Source organism: Pleurodeles waltl, chromosome 9 (assembly GCF_031143425.1).
Source record: "Pleurodeles waltl isolate 20211129_DDA chromosome 9, aPleWal1.hap1.20221129, whole genome shotgun sequence".
In the NCBI taxonomy this organism is placed as follows: Eukaryota; Metazoa; Chordata; class Amphibia; order Caudata; family Salamandridae; genus Pleurodeles; species Pleurodeles waltl.
The window spans coordinates 743,948,214-743,966,818 of NC_090448.1; the positions used below are offsets into that span (position 1 = coordinate 743,948,214).

Consider the following 18,605-nt stretch of genomic DNA (forward strand, 5'->3'; position numbering starts at 1 on the left):
CCGCACAGCCACTCGCTGCATGCGTTTAAACCAGTAGTTCCCAATCTGTGTGTCGCAGCACCCCGGTGCACTGTCAAAACATGCTTAGGACGAACGGCAACAAGCACGTAAGCATGGGAACCACTGGAAGTTGCACACATGGCACCTAGAGTTCTGCAAGTGCTATGTTGTGGATTGAAGCATGGAACATGCAAATCCTGTAAATCTCAGCAGGATGCATCTGGGGGTTTGACCTCTTACGGTAAGGTTGAAGCTGTGGTGGAAAGTCTTTCTCGAATGCCACAACCAGTGACTGCATTCTGGGGTCGTTTCCTTCTCATGCGCTGGATCCTTCCTCTTGTGCGGGTCGCGTGACCTCCACAGGAGCAGGAAGTGCATCATTCCTGCATTCCACGTCCAGGAGTAGCAAATGGAGAGTGAACAACAGTGGGTGCGATGCCTTGCTGGGGAATGCCACTTTAATGCTTTTTTGTGCCCTCAGGGTTGGCATTTCTTTGCCCGCTAACCAAGCGCTGTGTATGGGTTGCCTCACTGTGTAATTCCTAAGCTTGGTAATGGATTTCTCGTGTCTGCGCAGAAAAGGCCTATCCAGAGAAGGGCCCGATTCATCACCTCATCGCACCTTCGTTGTCGGACAGGCAAGGTGTTTCCCGTTCTTGGTGATAACAGTCATACAGGGAAGTACTTCCATTAGTGCACTGCCATGTTTTTGGAAACAAGCTGTGTCCGCAGAAGGAGTCAACTATTCCTCCGCCTTAAAGTCCTCTCTCCAAAGCAGTGGTGTGACTCTTGTGTCATGAACCCTAATGCAAGGAAGGGAATGACCAATTGCTGTATGAAATATAGCAATCATCAAAGTTCAGTAAGCCCCTCAGGCCTCTTCCCTGTGCCACTGCACCTGCTGCACAGATGGATGCCATGCCACAGCTTCATAGCCAAGATTTGAGTTTCAATGAGTTCAAGATCTCATGGTTCCCAGTCTTAAGTCCAGTTTTCACCTTTGCATTGCTCCTTGCAGAACAGTATGTCTCAGTATTTAGCCTGATCATTTTAACTTGAATTAAAACAATCTAAACATTTGAATTCTTTTATCAACTCATCTGAAGACGTGGGCTTTGGAAGGCACACCACCATCTGTCCCAAGGAAGTAAAGGTTTGGGGAGAGCTCGCTCCCTTGACACCTGAGCTCTGATCAGCTTCTGCCTGATGGAAGCAGCAGAAGGTACCGGCTCGCCAGCCCGCATCGCTAACTCATATTGTGGCTCTGTGGGTGGCCCGTCGACCATCTTGCGCAATTGACTACAGAAGGCGCACGGGCATGTTTGACTGCTTTGGCCTTCTCCTTACGTCTTTGTTGATAGCTATATAAGGGAACTGTTGGCTTGTAACCAGCCCCACTGCTGTGGGCTCTAATTAGGGATATCATCTGTCCTTTGCTATCCCCGGAACTGCCCTGGCTGCCTCTACTGGACATCATTTACAGATCGCCATAATTTGATCAATGCTACACCTGGCTTTCTCTTACCTGGCTTCAGGCGTTTTTAAACCTCTGCAGGAACTGAAAGTGAACGAGTCTGCAAACTATGTGCAATGATGCCACAGATGAAACAGAACGTGAGAGGCCAAACCAAAAGAATCAAAGTATAAAAATTTGCCCAAACTCAGGTGACTGTGAAAAAATTGGTAAAGGTAAAGTGTGTGGTGGGAGAGACCTGGGAGGGATGCATTTGTGAGCCCAGGGAGGGCCTGGCACAGTACTGATGTAACTGTCATCTCCGAGCGGAGAGAGATGCATTTAGAACACTGCCGTCACCTCAGACCCCAGAAAGATGCTGAAAGTACATTATTGGGAATTAGGAGCAGCTGGTGGTGCATTAATGCGAGATCTGAGCTCTCCTGGCAGTTAACAGGCTCTCCTGACACACCCTCAGCTCAGGGGGCAAAGTCCATCCTAGACAAAAAGCGGTGCTGCTCCCTGCTGCAGCAGTGCAAAGTGTCCGGATACATTGAGACACCAGACACCGAGACATGCGGACAAGAGGCACAGACTGAAGACTTTAGATGCACACATAGAGGGTCTGGTGGCATCCAAGATGAAGGATGGAAGACACAAATAGGATATGGGGGAGGGGTCAGACTTGTGGGAATGAAATACTCAGGGAGCTTAAGAACTCAAACACAGGAGAGAAAAAAGATAGGAGATTTATAGACAGCATAGACATAGTGTGTCTGCAGTGACACAGACCAGTGGCTTGAGGACACAAACAGGAGGCAAGAATACAGTCAGGAGGCATGAACACACAGGTAGGAGGCATGAACACACAGGTAGGAGGCATGAACACACAGTCAGGAGGCATGAGAACACAGACAAGATACAAGAACACATAGGCAGGACGCATGAGGGCACAGTCAGGAGGCAAGGACATACAATTTGCAGGAACACACACCCACAGGAGGAAAGGACACACAGACAGGGCTTGAAGGCACAAACAAGATGCAAGAACGCACAGACAGGAGCCATCAGGACACAGTCAGGAGGCAAGAGGCAGAAAGCATGCATGAGAACGCAAAGAAGTTAGGAAGGAGCAGAGGGGAGGTGTACACAAAACACACTTGTACAGAGAATAGAGTTAAAAGAGAGCAAAGCCAGACAAGGGTTTATCTGGTACCATCAGACTGGAGGCAGTAATGTGCAAACAAGAAAAAACTGGATGGCAGACCTTCTCTATCAATGCACCCAGAATCTGAAACATTCCTGTATCGATCAGGGCCTTACAAAACCTCAGGAATGAGCTAAAGGTACACCTCTTTTAGGAGCACTACATCACAACACAGTAACAGTTTACTTCTCAGAGAGTCCTGTATCTCTTCAATCAGTTATCATCTCTACATGAGGCTCCGGAGTGGACAGGGTAGGATTATATCCATGATTATAATGCCTTCATCGGCCTCATCCAAATTATTTGCAGGGAGAAAAAAGTATGTACTCCCGAGGCTGGGCTTGCATTACTCCACCCGCCAAAAAAGGTAACATAATGGGGAGCCGTGGTCAACAGCCAATAGGTCATGGGAGCCACAGGTGGAAAAAGGTTTGGGAAACACTTGTTTAATCCCTTAAAAGGAGCTACGATTGTCAATTCCAAACTACCATATTTACCTTTAAAGGTAAAGCCACAGCAATATAGCACAAAATTACACCTGTGGAATAACAGTTATATGACATCAGCAGCAGAATACATTTACAATACCCACAAGTGACTGCAGCAGCATCTGTCAAAGGAAGCCTTTTTGACCTGCAGAGAAGGTGACTTTATAGATCATCTAAGTCACCCAATTGCTAATTATGGTTTAGAGGCATTCAGGCTTCATTCACTGCTTCACAATTAAATTTTATTTTTTATTTATATTTTGTTTGTGCTACATACGCTCACAAAGAATCACACTGAAATCATAGACATGTTGCATAGAAAGGTTAAGCAAAATAAAAAATTCAGCAATCATAAAAAAAACATTTATGTTTAAGACATACATGACCCTTAATGCCTTTGGTTCTAAGAATAGCTAATTTGAGCGTGAAAATTTGGCAAAAGGCTACCCACCACTGAGACACCAATGGAGGTGTGGGATTAGCCCAAAATCTAGAAATGCAGAGTCGAACAGTGGCATTCACGAGAGAGGCTTCTGCGGAGATTCTGGGGTTAAAGTCACATTTATGTGCTAACATCATATCCTAAGCTGATAAGTGTATCCTGTAGTCTAGATGAAAGGAAAGAAGCTGGGCAATCCAGCTCAAAAAGATTTCAACAGGGAACAGCCAACAAACATATGGACAATATCTGCAGCATAAGTAATACACTTTGGACAGCAGGTCTTATTAAGATTTGTTCATAGCCCATTCACAGATTATTTCCGGCATGTAGTATACCATACAAACCGTTTCAAATTGCTGTAGCTTGACACTAACTGGAAAAAAACGACTGATTAATAATGTCAAGAGCATCGGTAATCTCATCTGATAGAATAGTCTGTTCAAGCTTGGAGCTCTATTTTGCAGCAAACATAGGTGGTCATCATCTCTATAAGCGCACATGATCTTATATAGTATGCTAACTGATAGCTTGCCTGCTTTAGTGTAAAAATATGTCAGAATCGGAGTCCTTCCCAGTGGCAGTATATAAGGGGTTGTGAAGAAAAAAAAAATCTGTAAAAGTGACTAAGGCAGAAAATGCAAAACCTGTTAGAATCAATAATCTGGCCAATAGTTTTTAACCCCAGTTTATACCACAAATTGGGCACTGTATCACGGAAAATGGGTAGAAAGTTGGGATTACCCCAGGGTGACATAAACAAGTGTATGGACGGGGCAGAGTTTTTGACACACATTCACCCGTCCAAAAATACAGCTTAAAATCCACAAGCTGAAGTCTACCTTGATTGTACAGAAGAGTCATATATTGTATAGTCCGTCTGTCTCTCTCATATCCCGAGATAAAGTTACTGATGCCCTTTTAAGTTGCTTCAAAAATTAATTTGGGACTCAAATCGAAATTGCACGAAAGAGATAGAGAACTTTATGCAGAATATCAATTTTAACACCCTCCTATTATACTGATTGGAAGATGGATCCATGACTTCACCTTGGTGATAGCGAACTGTAGAAGGGGCTCATAGTTCAGTTGCAAGATGCGTTCCACTTTAGCACAGATCTTGACCCCCTTAATAGGTAGCAACTGGAACAGTTCCGGTAATTGGGCTTTCTGCTTGAAAGCTGAGCATGACTTGAATTTTTGATAAATTACACTTATAGCCATAAATAGCTTCAAACCTCTCAGACTCAATTGATGCTTGATTAATAGCTATTATAGGGTCAGCCGAAAAAATTGCAAGATCATTGACATATGTGCTAATTTTTATTTCGACCCTATTAAGTACAACCTGATGAATCTGTTGATTAGCAATAAGAAACACTATGTAGTGTTCAATATAGAGGGTGAATAAAACGGGTGATAATGGACAGTCCTGAAGCATACCCTTACAGAGAATAAATACTGAAGAGCTATGCCCATCCAAGACTAGCCTAGCCAAAGATTTTTTATACAGGAACCTGACACAGGATAAAAATTGGGCACTGATGCCAACAGCTGACCACAGGAAAGCCCATGAGACCCAGTCAAAAGCCTTCTCTGCATTCAGAAATATCATACCCACCCTGGTGTCCATTGAATTTGCAACATCAAGAACAGCAACCGCTAAGTATGTATGGCTAGTGGCATCTCTGCCCACAACAAACCCATGTTGCTGTGGTGAAACTATGTCCTGAACCAAAAGAGCCAATCGGGCAACAAGAATTTTGGCAAAAATGTTTGCATTGGAGTTAATCAGAAAAAAAGCCCAGAATGACCCTCTAAACCTCAGGAGGTTATACTTGCTTAAAAAAATATTTAACTATAAGATTGGTAGACTTCTAGAAGAAGGAGGCGGGAGCTTCCCCCCAATCGTCAATGTCGGACACCAGATTCTTGAATAAAGGGAGAAGTGTTACCCTAAATGTTTTATAAAACTCCAAAGGAATAGTGTCCTCCCCTACAGACACAGCCCAGAGGCAGGGGTCGGTAATCGAGAGCCCTAGGCAGAGGACACTGCAATGTCCCAGGAGGCACTAGCTGGAGAGGCAGTGACCGCGTCGGTAGTGGGAAGCAGAAAGTGAAGAGTACAGAGGCGAAAGTAAGTCTCTTGTGCCCCACTTCCTGATTGTTGTTTGTGCGCCTCCTCATCAGCTGATACTTGCCAAACGGGCGGCTGCTTTTTAGCCCCATCTTTTTCACTCCACTGGGGCTTTCCACAGAGAGTTGCAGCAGAGGGGGACTGAGGCGAATAAAGGTGACGCCCTGGGAGGCTGCGGTTTACAGCTGAAGGGTACAGAAGAGCCAGAATTAGTCTGGTGCGGCTTGCACTCTTCTCACATCAAACAGCCCAACTGCCCAATGTGCTCTCGGTCTCCTACTGACTTCGATCTAATCCTTTATACAGGTGCATTTGCTGACCCTCACTGGACTCTACTATTGGACCTTATCAACCAGAGCCCATCAAATGCAGGGAACACAAACCAATGAAGGTGCTCCAAGCCCTAGAGCCACAAGGGGATACAATTCTGCATGGGAAGTGCTACATAATGCAATCAGGCAAAACCAGAGGGGCAGTGGCACCTCAGAACCACAGGGGTTTAAAAAAAAAAAAAAAAAAAAAAAAAAAAACTCTATTGAGACCGTCAGAATTTAGAGCCATAACACTTCACTTACAACAAGAAAAGATTTTATTCGATGGGATACCCGTTTAGTTTGCTTTTTTACAAAGGGCATTAAATACCACACTGTCAAAATGTCAGGAGATGCTAGAGAGATTCTCCACTTCCAACTTAAAAAACTTAAAACCATCATGATGCACCCACAACTTTGTCGCACAGAGAAACCCAAGGAACATGGAGAACTCAATACACCAATAGATCGAAAAACCTAGCTAGAGATATCTAGCAATATTCAGACAGAAACACAGCCGGTACCTCAGATGAGGCCAGCTTTGAACTTTACTAAATCACCCATAATGTGCTGACATGTCGATGATGGTTCTGGTAGATGCTGAAGCAAACTATATTACCATTTGACTCACTATGTGAATATGCAGAGAGAAAAGGGGGGAGCAGATGGCCTGCTCTGAGTGAGGGAAATCTGTTAAATGCTACTTTAACATGGATAAGTACAGATACAAAGGGGGTCCCCGAGTGTCCTGGGAAGAAAACTGAAGCTGCCCCATCCATCATCCATATAGCTGGCTACATAGCAGCTACTCTTAAGCTTCAAACTCCACCTGGGGTATCCGACCACTAAGGCGTAGAACATTACTTTCCATTAGGTATTATAATTCACTGATTTTGTTACATAGTTTAGTTGTTAAATAGTTTTCTGTTCTTTCACGCTTTCAAAAATCCACAGAGATAATCCCTCATGATACCTGCCTGATTCACCTTGGTGATCCTTTAATTCCAGAGCTTAATGCTCATAATTCCAGTACTTGGATATGTTGGTACCATACACACTACTCCTTTACAAGTTGCCAGCTCGATAACGGTGTCACTGAACAGAATAAAAAATGATCCTACTAATGTTAGCTATCTTAAAAATACAAGGCCAAAATTTGACAAAAAACAGTAAGCACTGCTTAAATGGATTCACCTTTATGCAAGATATTATACTACTGCAGAAAATCCTCTTATTAGGAAAGTATACCCCTAGGCTGTGCTGCTTTTGGTACCCTCTGATATTGTGCCACCTCTGCCACTAAACCCAAGGGAACAGCCAACATAGTAAGAGGAGGCCTTCTTTTTACACCGCAACATAGAATTATGGGCAAAGAAGTCAGAATGCTCGGCCTCAACTGTTTAATTAGAGCTACACAAGCGACCTTGTTCTCCATCTATAGACCAAATGAAAATAAGCACCAATTTTATGAAGAACATTTCCCCAGAATTGCCCATTTCGCAAGCAAATCACTATCACTAGAGTAGATTTTAATGCCTCATAATAGAGATCAACATACAGAGATGCAAATGCACAAGCACCCCCTTCCCTGCTACATGGTTTGGAAGATCTAGCACTTGTAGATATTTTACGAAACCAGAGAAAGGGACTAGACATATTTCCCCACTGCTTTCACTAGAATAGATTACTTCTTAATTGACAGGTAATTGTGCCACTAAGCACTTGACTCCCAGAGGAGTACAAAAGTGCTTACCGAACTGTCTTCCTGCACCTTCATCTCACAATAATTCGCAGACCACCGTGTAAACAATTAACAAAATACTTTTTAGAGGTCACTAGCTAAGCACATCCATCCAAGAGGTCCTGAACAACTTTTGTAGAGATAACAACAATGGCAAAGTGGAGAGGGATACATCCAAGGCTGTTTTTCTCGTAAAGCCGGGTTCACAAGCATTGCTAAACAGAAGAAAACTGAAATAGAAAGTCAGATTTGAGCTCTCTAAATTAAACCCAAAAGTTAGCACTCCCTCCTGGGTTATCATGATCTTTGAAAAGCTAGGGTGAATTACGACATCTTCTGATGAAAGATGCAGATAAAAAATGCTCTGCAGGAATCAAAGTTATTATGACAAAGGGAAACAGGCTACTTACATTTAAACTGCGTAAATTACAAACCAGAAATCAGTTTCTGTCCACGATAATATCTTACATTCAGATTCACACTCAATTATTGATACTTTCCCTTCATACTATACTACGGCATACAGACCTAAAAATTTAGAAGAAGAGTTTCAGAATGCTAATTACAGAGCTTAACATTTCTGAGAAGTGGCAACCTTGACCCGCCTCTCGTAGAAAACCCTATTCCCATAAATGACGTCTACACCTCAATCCAACACCTAAACAACAACAAAACCCCTGGTCCGGACAGACTGTCAGTATCCTTATATAAACCTTACATTAAGCGAAGTTGTCTGATGGGTTAGTGGAAGTGAAGCCGCTGACTGACTTATGTTGGCCTCGTGTTGTATAGTGACTTCGATGCATGTGTGATAAGTTTGAATTGGCAGCACTTTTGGCTGGGGAACCAGTGGAGCTCTGAGGAGTGGTGTGGGACTGGCGTGGGAGGTCGAGGACGAGTCTGTGAGCAGTGTTTTGGATGGTTTGAAGTCTGTGAAGAAGATGGATTGTGATGCCAGGTTAGAGTGTGTTGCCGTAGTCCAATCTGCTTGTGATTAGGGCCTATGTGATGGTACGCCTGGTATTTAGTGGAAACCAGCAGAAGATTTTACGTAACATGCGGAGGATATGGAAGCATGCAGGGAGACAGCATTGATATGTAACTTAAATGTGAAGTTGGTGTCCAGGATGAGGTCCGGGTTCCCAACGTGTTCGGCTGGGGTGACGGTGGGGCAGAGTTTGGCGGACAACCAAGTGGAGTGCCAAGGTATGCGCTTATTCCCGAAGATCAGCACTTTAGTTTTGTCTGTTTTGAGCTTCAGGCAGTTCTCTTTCAACCAAATGGCCATGCTAGTCATGTATTGTCTGAAGTTTGTTTTGGTGGTGACAGTGTCGTCTGAGAGATAAAAAATAATTAGCTGGGTGTCGTCAGAGTAGGAGATGATGGTGATTCTGTGGAATCTAATAATGTTAGCTAAAGGAGATGTGTACAACCTGAAAAGCGTGGGGCTGAGTGATGATCCCAGTGGGACTCCGCAGATGAGGTCATTGGGTTCTGATTTTAATGGAATGAGCCTGACTCGCTGTGTTCTTCCGGAGAGGAAGGAAGCTATCCATTTGAGTGCTGGTCCTTGTATTACTGCTGTGTGTATTATAGCAATGAGTGTGTGGTGGGAGATGGTATAGAAAATGGCACGGATGTCAGAGAGGGTGGGGGTCCTCGAGGATGGTGCCTACGTCATCTATGGCAGCAAAGAGGGCTGTTTCAGTGCTGTGGTGTTTCGGAATCCTAACTGCGAGTCGTTCATGAGTTTGTGGCATTCTAGGTGGCCAGGGAGTTGTCTGTTGATGGTCTTCTTGATGACGATGGCTGGGAAGGAGATCAGCAAGATGCATCGATAGTTGCTGAGTGCTACAGGGTAGGCTAAAGGTTTTTTGTGGAGGGCTAAGAATGTCAATGGGGGTGACTGGAGTTCAAAGAAGCTGTAGATCATGCTGATTTTGTTTTGTGGAAAAAAGTCAGAGAGGTTTTGCAGAGTTCTTGTGTAGGGTGATGGTGTTGGTTGCAGCTGTTTAGTTGGTAAATCACTGGACGATGGTGAAAAGTTTCTTGCAGTTGTTGAATCTAGACTTGATTCTCAGGGCCAGGCCTTTTTTCTTGGTGTTTTTCACTTAATGGCAATGGAGTCCAATTGTGGCCTTGTACGCATTTCTTTTAGTGGTTCTTTGGGTGGTTCTCTACTCCCTTTTGAGTTGTCTGCAAGCTCTCTTGGACCACTTTGTTTGATCTTTTCGGTTTGGTGTTTTTCAAAGGTGGCAGGGTATTGGCACATCTGGTTATCGAGTTGCTGAAGTAGTTTATGTCACTGATGAGGTTGTTAGTGGGGTCTGGGTAGTGTAGTTTTAGGGCACTGAGCTACTCCATTTCTGTAACTTTCTTCCAGCAGTGGCTTTTGGGGGTTACTAGACTCTGTTGGGATTGCTGGTGGCCCTTTTATGTGGAAGTAGACAATGGAGTGGTCCATCCATGCGAGTGGAGTGAGGCGGCTGACTTTAACCTTGTTGCTGGAAGAGAAGAAGGGGTCCAGGGTGTGTCCTGCAATGAGGGTAGGGCCTTGTACGAGCTGGATGAGGCCAATGGCCTGCTGACGTTTGAGAAAATCCGTGGAGTTGGAGTCTGTGGGGTCAACATGGAAGTTGAGATCGTCTAGGTGTATTACGTTTTTGACTGCCCATGGCAAGGATAGAAGTGAAGTCAGTGAGGTGGTTACAGATGTGGTGTGACCTCCTGGGTGCCAGTACGCGAGGGTGCCATTGATAGTGGTTTTGCTATCTGTCTGAAGTTTAAAATACATGTGTTCCATAAAAATGGCTTCTGAGTCAGTGTAAGATGTACACTTGATGGTATCTCTGTGAATGAATCCTCCTCCTCCTGGTTTATGGGGATCGGTCCTGGTGCAGGATTCTGTATCCAGTAGGTATGGCTGTGGCGAACTCTGGCACCGATGTGGGGCTAAGCCAGGTTTTGGTGAGGAAGAGGAGATCCGGTTTGTTGGAGTTCATGTGGTCCAAAATCTCGGTGGAGTGCTTGCCGAGTGAGCATGTGTTTAGAAGCATGCATGCAAATGAGTGGTGTTGTGCAGGTTAGGTGTGTGGTGCTGTGTGAGTGCAGGTCTTGAGTTCTGACTTGATGAGGGGTGCAGTGTGTCTGGGGAGTGGGTGTGTGGAAGCATGTGAAGTGGCAATGCGAGCAGGCAAAGGGGTACAATATGGACTGAGGTGTGGCTCAGCGGCAGTGTTTGGGGCAGTGTCCCAGGTTGAGCAGGTGGAGCTTGTCAACAGTGTTGCTGCAGCAGGTGTATGGACCAGGGTTTCTAGTGATGGGCGTGATCCAGGGGAAGGCAGGCTTGCCTGTGGTGCATCTGCGCTGCAGCCTCTATTAAGTAGGGCCTTGGAGAATAGGAAGAGCGCAGGAGCAGTGGGCAGGTGAGTGGTAAAGTCCGGGGGGCACAACAAGGTGAGAACACGTGATAGTCATAGCAGTCCGGAGGCGTAAAAACTGACCCAACAGCCCAAGGTGTAAAATGGAGCAGTAGGAGGAGCAAAAGATCCAGAAAGGGGCAGCTGAAAGGAACAAAGGATACAAAAAGGAGCAGTTAAACAGAGATGGGCAGACAGAACAGTTGGCACAGACAAAGAAAGTAGTTAAGGAGTCAGGGACAGAGCAAGCAGCCTAAACAGCCTGAGATGAGGCACACAGAGAGATTACTAGTTACACAGTGTTGGGTCCTTCAGCAATTGGTGCCCTTCTGGAAGGGAGTGCTCACATCTATCGGGTGGGTGTTGGGCTGGAGAATCCCGAGGGACCCCAGGTAAGTTCTACTACATGTGAATTTGATCTAGACTGCAACAGATACCAAGCTGCACTGCTACCGATGGGGCTAGTAGTCACAAAGGGAGACATAGTCAAAGGTTGAAAGTGTGTTGACTCCTGTCCTTTAGAGGGTTGGAGGAGAGACCTGGACTGCTGCATGACTCTGAAGATTCCGATTTATGCGGCAAGGGGCTGCCCACAGAAACATGATAAAAATGTGGGTAGACTGGTGCCAATATGGAGGGCCCGAACCCTGGACGATGAAATTAGAATTAATGGTGGGCAGGCTCAAGGATAAAGGGGGCGGGGAGGAATGGGGACCGAGGGCGAGAGCACTACACGTGTCGACAGTAACAAGGATCCATTCCTGTGGATATTGTCATATAGTGATATCAAAATACTGGACTTTATGTACACCACTGTCTTGATCATTGATAGGGCTGGAACAAAAACAATAAAATGTGTTAGAAAAAAAGGTATGGCTGTTGCCGATACCAGCAAGAGGGTGTAAGGAACTGTCCATTAAACAAACCTTGTAGTGGCCAATTCATCAACTGTTTGCAAACCCAGAATGTGGCAGGAATGAGACCCATGCCTACAAGTGAAAAGGGAGATAAATAAAGGATCTTATCTTACCACTTCACGCTCAGGAGAATTAGGCCGGGAACCAGAAAGGCCATTTTTGGTTGGAGTCTTAACTTCCTTCTTTGGAAACTGGATTTTTTTAAGATCTAAACGGTCATGCGTAACCCATTCATCCAAACGCTTGTTAACTAGAGAAAAGAAAACATATGAGGAGAACACAGGTTTGGGGTTATGACGACATCACACAACTTTATTAAAATGCATAGATTTCCACTTTAGGTCTATTCAACAAAACAAATGTGTTAGGGATGTTCTTTCTTTTATGGGAAAGAGAAAAACAAACATTTGCCCTTTCTGGGGGTGTACTTGAGAGTTATATACAAGGCTTCTGACCCTTGTACAGATCAGTCAGTATTTACAGATACTGAATGAACATCTCAAGAGTGGGTAGGTATTGGTTTTTGGGGGTTATTTATGAAAAAAAGAGCTTGGAGCCGCCTGAGGCCTTCTTGATGGTACAGAAAGATAAAGCTGCAGGATACTGTTCACTGCAAAGTGACTGAGTTTACAGATACAAATATTTGTGGAGTGCACTGCAAGATGTCCTTCCACTATTTAAAGGTTATTACAGGTAAAGTCAATTTTTAAAGCTTCCGTAAACCTAACTGTAGTAAGCTGGCTTGTTGTGTGGTGTGTACTTATAGAACTTACAACTTATACCAGGTATCCCCTCTTAGTGAAGTGTAGGCAGCATCTAGAAGCCAGGCTCTCCAGAGGTAGCGGTGATGAGCAGCCAAGGCTTATCTAGGAGACATGCAAAGCTCATGCAATACCACTGTAGTCACACATGAAAGAAAACACTCAGTTGTACGAAAATAAAGATACTTTATTTTTTTAAACAAATCACCACAAAATACTAGTCAGGTAACTCGCCCTTAGGAGGTAAGTAAAACACTAAATATATACACTAGTACTCAAACAGGTATAGAAAAGGTTAGAAAACAGTGCAAACAGCAATAACCAAGAGTGACCCTAGGGGGAGCACAAACCATAAAATAAATAAATATAATGCAAACAAGGTACCCCCACCTAGGTAAGTACAATGTGTAGAGAGGAGCTGGGAATACTAGAAAACCACAGAGGTAAGTAACAGTACCCCTGCACCCCCTGACCCTCCCCCCCAAAATCCCCAGTGACCAGGAATGCAGGAGTAAAACACTGGATTTTCCCAAAACCACCCAAAAGGAGGAAAAGAAGAAAAAGAAGTAATGGATTCCTGAAGAAAGAAGACCTGTGGAGAGGGGACCAAGTCCAAGAGTCACAGTGGAGTCCAGGAGTAGTAGTAGCTACTACCCACCCAGCTCTGGATGCAGGAGTTGGTCGACGGTGATGAAGAACAGGTCAGCACCGCAACCCTGGAGCCGGAGAGGAGTTCCTGATGGATGCAGATGATGCCCCAAGCTGGAAGGAAGACTGCAGGCAGGTGTCGGTGCAGGAATTCCACCAACTAGCCATGGCACAGGAAAACTTGAGGTTAGTGGAAAAGAGGTGCTGCCAAGGACCAGCAAGGCCCAGAAGGACTCAACCCAGGAGGAGAAGTCACAGGGGACCCTCAGCGTCGCAGAGGGTCCACAGGAGCTGAGGCAGCACCCGTAGGAGTCACACAGGATTAGGGACACAGGAGTCGCAGAAGGAGACCACACAGCACTACAAAAGAGGATCCCACGCCGCAGGAGAACCAAGCAGGGGACTGTGTTTTGCAGGATGGAGTGCTGGGGGCTCGAGTTATACACCAACTAAAGATCCCTTGGAGGAGATGCAAACAAGTCTAGGCAGGTGCAAGAGATACAGTGCACGGAGGTACTGTCCTGCGTGGGAAGGCAAAGTCTTACCTCCACCAAAGTTGGACAGCTGGCAGAGAGGACCAAGAGGACTACTTTAGACCACCACCTGTGATGCAGGATCCACGCAGCTCAGCAGAAGAGGGGATCCACGCTGCCAGTCATCACTTGTCGTAGGTGCCTTCTGTTGCAGGAGAGTGACTCCTTCACTCCAAGGGAGATTCCTTCTTCTTCTTGAGCAGGCTGAAGATTTGCAGTCTTCGGAGGATGCACAGCGAGAAAAGTGTTGCAAAGCTGCCAGGAGCCCTGGAAACAATGTTGCAGAAGAGTCCTTCCTGCTTGGAGGCAGCTTGTCGGGTCCTGGAGGTTCCAGTCGCAGTGCCAGAGGCCAGAAGTCGAAGCAGAGGTTGCTAAGGAGTCCTGATGGAATCTTGCAGGAGGACCCACCAGAGAGAGATCCTAAATAGCCCTGAAAGGGAGACTGGTCACCTAACCAGGTAAGCACCTATCAGTAGGGGTTCTGACATCACCTGCCTGGCCTGGTCACTCAGATGCTTCCACAGTTCCCTGCCAACCATGGAAACAAGATGGCAGAACCCAGGGACCCCTTGGTGGAGCTCTGGGCACCACCCCTGGGGTGATGATGGACAGGGTAGTGGTCATTCCACTTTCCATTGTCCAGTTTCACACCAGATCAGGGCCTAGGGGCTCCCTAAACTGGTGTGGACTGGTTTATGCACGAAGGGCACTAAATGTGCCCTATAAAGCAAACCAGTGGCTTGGGGAGGCTACCCCTCCCACGCCAGTCACACCTATTTCCAAAGGGAGAAGGATGTTATCTCCCTCTCCAAAAGGAAATTATTTGTTCTGCCTTCCTGGGCTTGATTAGATCAAGCAGCAGGAGGGCCGAAACCTGTTCGAGGGGTGGCAGCAGCTGGGCTGCCTGGAAAACCCTGTAAGACTGGTGGTAGCAATGCTGTGGGTCCTCTAAGGTGCCCCCAGAGTGCATGGAATCATACTTCCAATACTTACAACAGTATTGGGGTACGATTCCGACATGTTTGATACCAAACATGTGCAGGTTCAGAGTTACCATTATGAAGTTGGACATAGGTAGTGACCAATGTCCACTACACGCATAACATGGCGTCCCTACACTCACAAAGTCCAAGAAAATAGATCTGGAGTTTGTGGAGGCACCTCTGCTAGTGCAGGGGTGCCCTCACACACAGGTACCTGCACCTGCCCTCTGGGCTAAGAGGGTATACCATAGGGGTGACTTATAGTGACCTGGAGTAGTGGCTTGTAGCGAAAACCGGTGCATGCACCCGTTTCACGTAGGCTGCAATGGCAGGCCTGCAGAACCCTTTGCATGGCTCACTAGGGGCGGCAAAATAACTGTTGCAGCCCATAGGGATCCCCTGGAGCCCCAATGGCCTGGATACCTATGTACCATATACTAGGGACTTATATTGGGGGACCAGTATGCCAATTGTCGGAAGAAAAAGATACAATTTAGAGGCGAGAGCAAAACTACTGGGGTCCTGGTTAGCAGGATCCCAATAGACAAAGTCAAACATATTGAAAACAGGCAGAAAGTGGGGGCAACTATGCCAAGAAAAAGGGTACTTTCCTACACTAACATTAATTTTTCTGCAGGTTAAAGGGCAATGAGAAAAGCTACCATAAAAAACACAAGCCCTCAAGGGAACGAGCAGAGCATTCTATTCGACCAAATATTACCTCTTGGATCTTACCCACTGATAGTCACAGGTGGCTTTAGTGTAGTATGTCTTCCTGCACATGTTCAAGTGATCCCCAGACCAGCTTATGGAGCACTCCACCTACCTTCATTATGAATGCAGACCCTAATTCACCCTGGACTGGAGGTGTAGAGAATGTAAGGAAAAAGTCCATGGCTTGAGTGCTAACTGAGCCCAATCAGTCAATCAGGAATTTTTAAAGCGCACTACTCAGCCCAAAGATAAGCACACTGATAATAAGCACTGGCCTTATTAACAACTTCACTTTTGTGCAGATGGAGGCATGATGTGATAAAGACACTCACACTCTTTGCTTTAAGGAACTCCGTTCTTACGAACAGAATGCTTTTAGATGCGCTCCAGCCATAATTATTTTGCTTGGAGTGAAGGACTTAAGATCCAAGACAAATAGGCTAAGTCTTAGGCAGTGAACAAGAACACAACCCCTTGGACAGTCATGCGTTTACCACCGAGGCCGGATGTCAAAAGTATGCTGAAGCAATGGTAAGGTTGCATGTCACTTGTTGAGACAAAAGTTCTCTGCATGGATTTGGGAAGCAGGGTCACCATCTATGTATATGTTTCTATGTTATCCATTTGTGCATTTCTCCAGCAGCCCAAAGGAAGTGATCCATCTGTTTACTGTTTGTGTCAGAGGGACAACCAAACATATAACCCACTCATCCTTTTTAGAGTGGCTCCTGCCCTCTAAACCCAGGCTATGTGGTGACTGACAGTGTCGACAACATGAATTTTGTCATAGGCATATGTCACTTTACCTGTACCACTATCTTCAGATTACCTACTGGCTCTGGCCTGAGGAAAGCCATCCCTCCACAGATTCCTATCTTGTGATAATTACCCTGGCAACGCTCCTCTGGATGGAGGCAAATAGAAATCACATTTGAGTCAGCTCCAACTTGTCTTAGTTCATACATTGGGCACAGGGCTGCAAAACTGGGAAATTGTTTCTCCAGAATATAGAGAAATCTTGCAACTTTCACGTTTAGTAGATCCTCTGATTGGCTCTGACATTCTGCCTTGGCTACCAGAAGAGCAGAAGTACTGCCTCCTTCAGCCACTACAGGGTTTAACTTTGTTGGCTAGATACAAAAGAGGATTACATCTCCACGTAAGGAAAATAAGACATTTAGATGTGTGCAACATCACTGTTGGACAGCCATTCTCCTTCCAGGCAGAAAAAAAGCCTGGAAGCTTACAAAACCATCTTGCTCCTGTCAAGCAATACAATTACGGATGACCAAATTGTTTTAAACCTTTTTTTACCCCTTACAGTTTAGAAGTTACTACTAATTAAAGGGGTAAGTCCTTAGAACACTAACCTATCCATTAGTCACTAGGCTAACAGTGTCGAGGACTGTTTTGTTACCTGGTCTCCTTGGGAACTCTACTACCCAATGGGTTTCAATGGAGATTGGTCACTGCAAAAAAGGAATGCAGGCTCTGGCCAGGAGGCCAGTCTGGCTGAACCAACAGTGGGGCTCAGGCCTCACGATGCTCAGGCACAGGTAGGCATCTTTGGTCTTCTTCTCCACGGCACAGGGGCAATGGGTGCAAAGGTGTCCAAAGGTGTTGGGTTTCTTTACTGTGGCGCTCGCGGTGGAGGGGGGCTGCAGGTGTAATCGGGGATTTCAGGAGGGGTGAAAACATGATGGACTCAGACTCTGGAGGGCTGAGGAACCTTGTTGGCTGGGGTGCTCCACTTCAGCTCGCAGTGGTGACTTCAGGTGCCAGGTTTTGGTGGATCCAAAGGCTTCAGAGTCCCTTCTTTTGGAGTTTGCTGGAGAATAAGGCAGCTGTTCACTGGAGGTCTCGAGTCTTTATTGAAGGGGGCCAGTCCTCCCAGGTTTCTAGAGTCACAGCTGCAGGACCAGTCGACTTTAGTGCAGATTTCTACAAGGAATGCAGACAGGCCAGCAGGGTTGTTACAAGGTCAGCTGCTTCTTTTCTCCTCTTCTGCTTTTGGGGCTCTTCGGTGCCCTTTGTCTTCTTAAGTCATCAGGATCTACTTCTCTGGTGCCAGGGGATCCCCTAAATACTGAATTTAGGGGCGCTAGGGGTGTGTAGGGGAGTAGCCAATTGATAGTGAAGTGCTTGTGTGTTCTCCTTGAAACACAGTGGACTGGGTTACTTGTAACTCCCCAGTAAGGTGGTAGTACCAGGGCCTATAAATTACATTATACTAGTGGGCCTGCAGTACTGATTGTGGCATCCACTTAAGTAGCACTTTAAACATATTTCAGTTTAAGCTGCTGTTTCGAACTGACAAAGTAAAGCTTTTGCCAGGTCCAAACCTTCCTTTTTGAAACATATAAGTCATCCCTAGAGTATGCCTAGTGCGGCCCAAAGGTCAGGGTGCAGTGTATTGTAAAAGTAGGACATGTACTTTTAAGTTTTACATGTCCGGGTAGAGAAAAACTCTTACATTTGTTTGTCACTAATGCAAGGCCAGCTTCTCCCATAGGACAAAATTGGTGTTACCTTATTACATTTTATAAGTGTAATTTCCAAATAGGAACAGGTAACCAGTTCATACATATTTGGTGTCTCTAGAATGCTAAAAACATGGTGAAGTCGGATTTTAAATTACAATTTTAAAAATTCCATTTGTAGAAAGTTGTCATTTTCTTGCCTTAGCCATTTGGTGTCTGCAGTCTATCTCTGGGTCACATGCCTGAGTGTAGTTGACAGTTAGGTGGTGTGTGATCCTCATAGACAGCCACACACAATGGGAAGCTTAGGTGTGACTGGATGGGCCATCAACCGCAGGATGGGAGGGGGAGCAGGGCCTAGCCCCACTTACACT

The 18,605-nt window shown here is 45.6% G+C and overlaps 1 protein-coding gene across 13 annotated transcripts in view; it reads right to left on the reverse strand.

The window, feature by feature from the left end:
• Positions 1-18,605, reverse strand: part of KAT5 (lysine acetyltransferase 5) — a 623,375-nt gene that overhangs the window by 547,796 nt on the left and 56,974 nt on the right. For all 13 annotated transcript variants that reach the window (XM_069207870.1, XM_069207861.1, XM_069207869.1 and 10 more), the window contains exon 4: positions 12,226-12,362. In XM_069207870.1, coding sequence (XP_069063971.1) covers positions 12,226-12,362 — 137 coding nt within the window. The remainder of the gene's footprint in view (positions 1-12,225; positions 12,363-18,605) is intronic.